The sequence below is a fragment of the Pongo pygmaeus genome, chromosome 19 (genome assembly GCF_028885625.2).
Source record: "Pongo pygmaeus isolate AG05252 chromosome 19, NHGRI_mPonPyg2-v2.0_pri, whole genome shotgun sequence".
In the NCBI taxonomy this organism is placed as follows: Eukaryota; Metazoa; Chordata; class Mammalia; order Primates; family Hominidae; genus Pongo; species Pongo pygmaeus.
The window spans coordinates 68427354-68437684 of NC_072392.2; the positions used below are offsets into that span (position 1 = coordinate 68427354).

General features: G+C 48.0%; 1 protein-coding gene across 1 annotated transcript in view; it reads right to left on the minus strand.

Moving 5' to 3' along the window:
• ACSF2 (acyl-CoA synthetase family member 2) overlaps positions 1–10331 on the minus strand; it is a 48658-nt gene extending 38327 nt beyond the window's left edge. The window contains exon 1 of the mRNA XM_054460157.2: positions 10136–10331. Within this exon, the coding sequence (XP_054316132.1) occupies positions 10136–10263 (128 nt within the window). The 5' untranslated portion in view covers positions 10264–10331. The remainder of the gene's footprint in view (positions 1–10135) is intronic.

Genomic DNA, 10331 nt, shown 5'->3' on the forward strand with positions numbered 1-10331 from the left:
TTGCAGTGATCTGAGATTGCACCATTGCACTCCAGCCTGGGCAACAAGAGTGAAACTCTGTCGCAGGAAAATAATAACAACAACAGGCTGGACGCCGTGGCTCACGCCTGTAATCCCAGCACTTTGGGAGGCCAAGGCAGGTGGATCACAAGGTCAGGAGATCGAGACCATCCTGGCTAACACGGTGAAACCCCATCTCTACTAAAAATACAAAAAATTAGCTGGGTGTGGTGGCGGGCGCCTGTAGTCCCAGCTACTCGGGAGGCTGAGGCAGGAGAATGGCGTGAACCCAGTAGGCGGAGGTTGCAGTGAGCCGAGATCGCGCCACTATACTCCAGCCTGGGTGACAGAGCGAGACTCCGTCTCGAAAAATAAAAAATAACAACAACAACAAGAAAAATGAACTTTGACTAAGTCTCACATTCTATGTAAGCAAAAATAAAATGAATCAGACTTCAGTGTAAAATGTAAAACTTAAAAAATTTATAAAATCTCCTGGATCTAGAGCTAGGCAAAAAGTTATTAGGCTTGACACCAAAAGCATGATCCATTAAAAACAAACAAACAACAACAACAAAAAACTCACTGCGAGCTGGGTGCAGTGGCATGCACCTGTAGTCCCAGCTACTTGGGAGGCTGAGGAAGGAGAATTGCTTGAACCCAGGAGTTGGAGACCAGCCTGGGCAACATAATGAGACCCCATCTAAAAAAAAAAACTCACTAAACTAGACTTTATAAACTAGACTTAAAAACTAGATTTAATAAACTAGATTTTATAAAAATTTTTTTTAAATTGCTGTATGGGCTGGGCATAGTGGCTCACATCTGTAAAGTAATCTTAGCACTTTGGGAGGCTGAGGTGGGAAAATCACTTGAGCACAGGAGTTGGAGATCAGCCTAGGCAACACAGTGCAATCCCATCTCTATGAAAAATTTTTTAAAATTAGCTGGGCTTTGTGGCGTGTACCCATAGTCCTAGGTACTTGGAACGCTGAGGCAGGAGGATCACTTGAGCCCGGGAGGTTGAGGCTGCACTGAGCCGTGGTTGCACCACTGTGCTCCACCCAGGGTGACAGAGTGAGGCCTTTCTCAAAAAATTAAAAAAAAAAAAAAGGATTAAAAAATTTTGCTCTGCAAAAGACCCTTTTAAGAGGATGAAAAAAAGCTACAAAGTGGGGAAAAATATTTGTAAGCCACATGTCTGACAAAGGAATAATACTAGAATACATACAGAACTCTGAAACATTGAGCTGTTTAATACGTAAAACTCACTTTTGTGAGTTTTTGTCAAGGTTAATGAGCTGCTCCTCCCAAAAGCACTCCTTGGCTTCTGAGCAAAAAAAGCCAGACACAGGCTGGGCACAGTGGCTCACGCCTGTAATCCCAGCACTTTGGGAGGCCGAGGCGGGCAAATCACCTGAGGTCGGGAGTTCGAGACCAGCCTGACCAACATGGAGAAACCCCATCTCTACTAAAAATACAAAATAAGTCGGGCGTGGTGGCATGTGCCGGTAATCCCAGCTACTTGGGAGGCTGAGGCGGGAGAATCGCATGAACCCAGGAGGCGGAGGTTGCGATGAGCCAAGATTGCACCATTGCACTCCAGCCTGGGCAACAGGAGTGAAACTCTGTCTCAAAAGAAAAAAAAAAGATCTGTGCAGTTTACTGTATGTAATTATATCATAAAGCCCCATGATCTTTCTACCACTTGACATAACCTCCCTGAGGAGTATGTGACCTATGAAAAACACCGACTACAAAGAACAAACTACAAATGACTACAAAGAGCAGTAAGGACTACAGTAAAAAAAAAAAAAAAATTTTTTTGGGGGACAGAGTTTTGCTCTTTCACCCAGGCTGGAGTGAAGTGGTGCTATCTCAGATCACTGCAACCTCCACCCACTGGGTTCAAGAGATTCTCCCACCTCAGCCTCCCGAGTAGCTGGGATTACGGGTGCATGCCACCATGCCCAGCTAATTTTGTATTTTTAGTAGAGATGGGTTTTCGTCATGTTGGCCAGGCTGGTCTCGAACTCCTGACCTCAGGTGATCCACCTGCCTCAGCCTCCCAAAGTGCTGGGATTGCAGGCATGAGCCACTGCGCCTAGCCTAGTAAAGATTTTGAACAACATACTCTATATTGGTGGAAGCTTCCATTCTCAGCATCTTGTTTTGTTATTATTATTATTATTATTTGAGACATGCTCTCACTCTGTCACCGAGGCTAGAGTGTGGTGGCACGATCACGGCTCACTGCAGCCTCGACCTCCTGGGCTCAAGCAATCCTCCTGCCTCAGCCTCCCAGGAAGCTGGAACCACAGGCACATGCCACCACACCCAACTAATTTGTAATAAGTATTATCTGTAGAGATGGGGTCTCCCTATATTGCCCAGGCTGGTCTCAAACTTCTGGGATCAAGCGATCCTCCCACATCAGCCTCCCAAAATGCTGAGTTATAGGTGTGAGCCACTGCGCCTGGCCCATTTTCAGCATCTTGAATGGAACCACTGGTATCTGTTTGTAAGTATGTACAGAAAATACATAAGAAGTGATAATTTGGGTTCAGAAAACTCTCTCAAGAAGACATAGAAGGGCCAGTGTGGTGGGTCACACCTGTAATCCCAGCACTTTGGGATTACAGGAGGGAGGATCGCTTGAGCCCAGCAGTTTGAGACCAGCTGGGGCAACAAAGTGGAAATCTGTCTCTACCAAAACAAAATACAAAAAATTTAGCCAGGCATGGTGGTGCACATCTGTAATCCCAGCTATTTGGGAGGCAGAGGTGGGCACATCACCTGAGACTGGGAGGTCAAGGCTACAGTGAGCCGTGATCATGCCACTGCACTCCAGTCCAGGCGACAGAGTAGCCTGAAATACTTGGAGTCAGGAGGCATCCATGCTGCAGGTTTTCTTTTGGAATAGCTGGACAGAGACCCCAGGAGAAGAGTGCCTAGGAGTCAGGGATGGGGGCTGAGTCAAGACACTTGTCCCTTGATAGGATTACTAAAATACATGCAAAGCTAGATATTAGTTTTCTAGGAGGAAAACCTTTGAGGTAGCCAGGTGCACATGGTGGTTTGTACCTGTAATCCCAGCTACTCAAGAGGCTGAGGAAGTAGGATTGTTTGAGTCCAGTAATCCCAGCATTTTGGGAGGCCAAGGCGGGCGGATCACAAGGTCAGGAGTTTGAGACCAGCCTGGCCAACATAGTGAAACCCCATCTCTACTAAAAATACAAAAAATTAGCTGGGCGTGGTGGCAGGTGTCTGTAATCCCAGCTACTTGGAAGGCTGAGGCAGGAGAACTGCTGAACCCAGGAGGCAGAGATTGCAGTGAGCCCAGATCGCGCCACTGTACTCCAGCCTGGTGATAGTGCGAGACTCCATCTCAAAAAAAAAAAAAGAAAGAAAAAGAAAAACATATTTAAGTGTGTGTGTGCGTGTGTGTGTATAAAACAAAACTTGATGCTTCTCTTTGCTCAGGGGACTACAGAATTACAGAATGTCAGGTTAGGAAGCTGCATACTCAGGGTTCATAAGAGACCAAGTGAAATTTCACACACGTATGAAGGCTGCATACTTCAAATCACAGCCTTATTGGGTTTAGGGATCAGGCTCAAACTCCAGCCTCTTAAGGAATCACAGAATGTTCTCCCAAAGGTAGAGCACATCTTGTCCAAACAGCCTATTTTACAAACAAACTAAGGTCTGCAGAGGTTGAGTAACTTGCCTAAAGCCACACTAAGTTAGGACTGGTAAGACTGGGATTTGCTTTCCTGTCAACTAACTCCCAGATGGAGGAATACATGCATGCCACTGAGGTTTATAAAGCATGATTTGTAAGCTAGAAATACAACATGTTTAGTTCTAAAGGGAGAGGCACTGGCAGAATTGTTCCTACCCTTTGTTATTAGGACACTCCCATAGCAAGGCCAACCCAGAAGATGAAATTACAGCCTGCAGGTTGGCCTGTTGAATGTATGACCAGCTTTATCTTCAGCCTAAGCTCAGGCCTGTCCACCCATCTCCAGCAGCCCCACCTTTGCTTAGGTAGTTTACCCTGCTGGAACTTTCTCCCTCCTACTCCCCAGACACAGTTACTATACTGTGGGCCTTGGGGTCACTTTAAGAATGGGCCAAGCCATCATTACACAAGCATTCCTGTAAAATAGCTCACCACTAGGACAGGTTGTTCACTGACCCATGCGATGGGTTGAACATGTCCTTGGCGTCAAACTGTGTGTTAAGCATTTTCTTATGGGACCTCATTTAACCCTCACAACATATTATTTATACACAAGAAAAGTCAAGGCCAGGCGTGGTGGCTCACACCTGTAATCCCTGCACTTTGGGAGGTGGCTGAGGTAGGCAGGTAACTTGAGCTCAGGAGTTCAAGACCAGCCTGGGCAACATGGCAAAACACCATCTCTACAAAAAAATACAAAAATTAGTTGGGTGTAGTGATGCAGGCCTGCAGTCCCAGCTACTGGGGAGGCTGAGATAGGAGGATCACTCAAGAGTTTGAGGCTGTAGTGAGCTGTGATCGTGCCACTGCACTCAGCCTAGGTGACAGAGCGAGACCTTGTCTCCACAAAAAAAAAAAGAAAGAAAAAAAAAGTCAAGTTCAACGTAAGTGAAAAAACTACTCAGCTAGAAAGTGGTTCATTTGAATCCAGATCTGCCTGGCTCCAAAGTTTCATCTGTAGATTGAAGTAAAATAGAGGCTGGGATCAGCAGCTCACCCCTATAATCCCAGCACTTGAGGCCAAGGCAGGAAGATGGCTTGAGGCAGGGGTTTGAGACCAACCTGGGCAATACTTCATAACCCCATCTCTACAAAAAATTTTAAAGTGATCTGGATATGGTGGCACTTGCCTGTAGTCCTAGCTACTTGGGAGGTTGAGATGGGAGGATCGCTTGAGCCCAGAAGTCTGAGATTATAGACTTGGTGAGCTATGATCTCACCAAGGTTCATAACGATTGAAGCACAAGTGAGATTTCACAGAAGTACAAAGGCTTCAAGCTGTAGACCTATCCTTTCAGGGATCAGGTTCTAACCCCAGGCTCTTTGGGAAGTCTCCCCCTCGCATTTCCACAAACCAGATTCCTCCTGCTTTGATTGACATCTTTAATGGTACTACAAACTTTCTGCCTTCAATCAGTGTGTCTACGGACTTCCCCAGTAGACTCCTTCTAGAAAAATAGCTCTGTCAATTAAAACAAACTCATTCATCTTTTTATTACCTTTACACGCTTCACAGTAGACTGCAGCAATGTACAGCATTCAAAGCAGAGGAGGGTAACTAAAACAGATGTGCACCATTCACTGATTCCAGCAGCCAAGTTCATGGTTATTTTCTACTGTTACATTTAGACTGGAGGATCCCCAGTGGAATGCATAGGGATATCGTTACCAAATCATTCATAAATCATGTTTTGGAAATTATGGGAAGAGTCTATTTCTTGTAACTATTTATGGTTACCACCCAAAACACTTCCAGGCTTAATACAAGGCGCTCGTATAAAACAGCATTTTGTAGTTTTCCATGTGTGTGTAAATTGTTGGTCACAAGAACAGAAAAATAGCTCAGCAGCTGTCTGAGCTATGTGATGTATGCAAAATGTATCAAGCCCAGAGAGACATGAGACTTCAGTCATGCTCCTTCCTTCCCAGGGACAATTGTTTAAAGGCATTTTGCTCCTAACTAGCTGCTTTACCCATTACTTTCATGTTAACAAAATTTGTGATACAAAGAACAAAGTATAATGAATCAATAGCTTATATCATTTTAATGTACATTCTTGATAAATCACTTAGGAACTGTCTCTTCTTTTCATTTATTTATTTATTTAGAGACACAGTCTCACTCTGTCGCCCAGGTTGGAGTGCAGTGGCACGATCTCGGCTCACTGCAACCTTCTCCTCCCAGGTTTAAGCGATTCTCCTGCCTCAGCCTCCCGAGTAGCTGAAACTACAGGCGCCCGCCACCATGCCCAGCTAATTTTGTATTTTTAGTAGAGACAGGGTTTCACCATATTGGCCAGGCTGGTCTCGAACTCCTGACCTTGTGATCCGCCCGCCTCAGCCTCCCAAAGTGCCGGGATTACAGGTGTGAGCCACTGCGCCCAGCCTTCTTTTCTTTTAAAAACCCACTTGTAACTGCTGCTCATCAGATCATATATTAAGGGCAACTTGAGTCTATGCTCCTGGTTGCAGTCTGCAAACATGGCCCAAATAAACTCTCTACTTATATTACTTTTGCCTCAGATTTTTCCCTTAGGTCCACAGTCTTACATGATCATAGCCATCCCCATGGAGGGTGGTCCACAAAGCCCACTTACCCCTCTGTCCCTACCATCAGCACTAAGTCACTGGATCCCCAGCTCTGAGCACCACACCTAATTCTGAGAGGCTTTAGCCACTGATCTCTCTGCCTTCCCAGCTCTGAGTGTCCCCAACACCCTGGATGCAGCTGCCTCATAGGCAGCCCCAGGCCAGCTTTAGGGGAGGTCTGGAGGAAGCCTGCTCAGCCCAGGTTTCTCCTTGAATTCCTTCCTTGGAGGTTTGCTGAAGTCCCAGACTAACTCATTCACCTTCCTTGGGGAAGGAGGCACGTGGACAGCGGGAAGGAGTTGGTCATGAGGAGTTCTGGAGAGCAAAGGACAGCTTTTTCTTTCCTTGTGGGGAGAAAGACTCTGGGCCGGGCATGGTGGCTCACGCCTGTAATCCCAGCACTTTGGGAGGCTGAGGCGGGTGGATTACTTGAGGTCAGGAGTTTGAGACTAGTCTGACCAACATGGTGAAACCCCATCTCCACTAAAAATACAAAATTAGCTGGGCAGGTGGCACACACCGGTAATCCCAGCTACTTGGGAGGCTGAGGCAGGAGAATTGCTTGAACCCAGGAGGCAGAGGTTACAGTGACCTGAGATCACACCATTGCACTCCAGCCTGGGGCAACAAGAGCGAAATTCCACCTCAAAAAAAAAGAAAAAGAAAAAGAAAAAGACTCTGAACAGCCCTGCGTCAAATGGAGAGGAGGACGTCCAGCAGACCCAAGGACTGGACACGTAGCTGGGTGGAAGTCACCATCTTGGCAATCAGCTAGGAGAAATAATTGGGTTCCAGAAAGAGGGCACCAAGGAGGGGATCCTCTCCTACTTTCAAATCAGTCAGAATTCCCACCCAGACACCAGTCAAGGGTTTCCAGGGAACAGCCCTGCCTCAAAGGAAAGGCTGAGAACAAGAGCAAGCTTTTTTTATTCATCAGCCCAACAACACAGCAAGAAGGTAGTAAGTAATGAACTAACCAGCTCAGAGGTTAGATAACATGCCCGAGGTCATACAACCAACAGGGAGAGGAGCCAGGGCTGTCATCCAGGATAGTCTAACTTCAAAGCCCTTGCTCTTTTCTCTCAGGCAAAACCAGGGTCTGATAAGTAATAGGCCTGGGTGTTGGGCAACAGGAAAGCAGGCTGTGTGTGAGCAGATCGGAGAAAACAGAGGACAAAAGTCCAGGCGCATTCCTCACCATGGCACTTGCAACACCGAATAGTGCTCACCTTGATTTATTTCTCCTCCTACGAGGCTGCAAGTTCCTGGCAGGGTGAGGACTGAGTTCTGTGGCCTCTATATCCACAGCATGCGCTAGCATGACACGGAATCTGTTCTCAGGAATGTTTGCTGATGGTTTCAGCCCTGAGGCTTCTTTTCTCATTTTTATTTTTATTTTTTTGAGATGAGGTCTTTCTCTGTCACCCAGACTGGAGTGCAGTGGTGCAATCTCAGCTCAGTGCAACCTCCGCTTCCCAGGTTCAAGCAATTCTCCTGCCTCAGCCTCCCAAGTAGCTGGGATTACAGGCATGCGCCACCACGCCAGGCTAATTTTGTATTTTTAGTAGAGATGGGGTTTCTCCATGTTGGCCAGGCTGGTCTAACTCCTGACCTCAAGTGATCCGCCCACCTCAGCCTCCCAAAGTGCTGGGATTACAGGCATAAGCCACCATGCTTGGCCTTTATTTTTATTTGTATTTATTTATTTTTGACATGGAGTCTCGCTGTGTCACCCAGGCTGGAGTGCAGTGGTGCAGTCTTGGCTCACTACAACCACCGCCTCCCAGGTTGGAGCAATTCTCCTGCCTCAGACACCCTAGTAGCTGGTATTACAGGCACATGCCACCACGCCCGGTTGATTTTTGTATTTTTAGTAGAAACGGGGTTTCACCATGTTGGCCAAACCGGTCTCCTGACTTCAAGTGATCTGCCTGCCTGGGCCTCCCAAAGTGCTGGGATTACAGGCATGAGCCACCCACCCAGCCTTTATTTTTATTTTTTGAGTCTAGGTATTGCTCTGCTGCTCAGGCTAGAGTGCAGTGGCATGATCATGGCTCAATGCAGCCTTGAACTCCTGGGCTCAAGTGATCCTACCACTTCTGCTTTCCAAAGTGCTGAGATTACAGGCATAAACCACCATGCCTGGCCTGAGCCCTGAGGCTTCTGAAGGGGAAAGTAGGAGAGAAATCAGGTAAAACCACCACAGTCAGACAATAAGGGTGCAAGCACAGGGGAGTGGAAGGGACAGAAAGGAAGTAGGCCAAACACTCAGAAAATCATCTATCTGGATAAATGAGTCTCCTCCTGACACAGCAATAAGAATTTCTCTGAAGCTTGGTGTTCTCAGAGGTCCCGGGGCTGTAGCAGGTAAGTGACCTGTTTTGTTTATAGATAAAAAAAGTCAAAGGTCAGAAATGTTACCATGTGGCCTGATTTATTATTTATTTATTGGTTTGTTTGTTTGTTTTGTATTGCGCAGCCTCCTGAGCCAGAGTAGGCTGAGAGACTCCCCTGTAGCCTGATTTAGTGTGATAAAATATGTACACTTTGGGGAGTAACTTTCCTTAGAGTCCTCCCAGCCTGAGGGGGCACCCATGAGTCCAGAGGAGAGGCTTAAGAGACTAGCGGGTCAGGAGAGGGCTGAACTTGTCTAGGGAGACCCTGGGAAGTAGTGAGTGACTTCCCAGAGTCACTGGGAAGAGGACCCCACTATCCTCATCTCAATCCCATCTACTGACCAGCCTTGATCCACTTAGTTTTCTCAGCAAATTAGGCAGAGTGATGTTAAGGCATTGCATGCTTTCTAGCATTCAGGAATCAGCAAGTTCAGAAAGTGTGATCTTGGAGTTCTAGCCAAAAAGGAGTCTGCATGTCCCTCCAACTCTTCCTGCTTAGCCTTTTTAAAAACAAAAACAAATCTAGTTCTCTGAGACCCAGCTTTGTTCTGACTTCTTCTCCCTTTTCCATGTCCAGGCCCACACCCCATCTGATGTTGTTGAAAGTGCTGTCCTGACCATAGACTTAGTATCTGGCCGAGTTGAGTGGTAGGACAGGCTCAGTGGTGCACAGGGCTCCCCAGTGGTCCTGCTGAAGCTAACAGCGCTGATAACATGAGTGGCAGCCTGCTCTCTGTGTCTCAAGCACTTTCACATTTGCCATCTCACGGGGTCCTCCCAGGGACTGGTCACACCGGGAAGGCAGCTTTACTTACTGTGCTGCTGCAGAGTCAGTGAAGCTACTGGGAACTGAAATCCTCTGTCTGCCAGCTTCCATCCCACCCCTTGCACTGAGGACAGAAGGAAATAGGCCCAGGAGTAGGCAGCAAAGAATGAAAGCCATGTTAGTGAGCAGCTGATGAGGAGACAGGAGACTGCTAAGTTTAGTGGCCTGGGTCGGGGAGACTGGGGCTGATCCCCAAGTTTGCCCATGAAGGGGTTCCAACTCAGAGGCAGTGTCCTGGGGGTACAGCCCAGGCCTTGGCCCTTGCCCCTCTCTATGGGAATATTCTCCTTAAAGCCCACACTCCTTGCCCTCTGTGCCCATAAAGGAGAAGGAATCGAGAGTCTTGGACCAGAACTCGAAGTCACTGCAGCCACCAACCAACGCCCCCCCGCAACCCAAGTACACCAGGCCAAGCCAGCTTTTCCTATTGCCTAGGTGCTGGTGGGGGGCGGGGGAGGGGCGGGTACCTTCCCCCCAGTGCACTCGTCCAGAGGTGGGGCTTCCGAAGCTCGCCGGGACCTCCAAGTTCCTCTCCCGGGGAACTGCCCCGTCCCCTCTCTTCCCGCGGGGGGCCAGTACCTGAGGAAGCGGACACCCTGCAACCTGGCTTCCTGCCAACTCCGAGAGAGGGCGGCCCGGGCCCCCAGCACCCCAGAGCTCCCGGCGCACAGCCTCCCCAGGCGCAGCATCCCGACGTAGACAGCCATGGCTCGCTTTGCCCTGCGTCCCGGCCCGAGTAAACTTTTAAAGTGAGCCGGGGCGGGGCGGGCGCAGA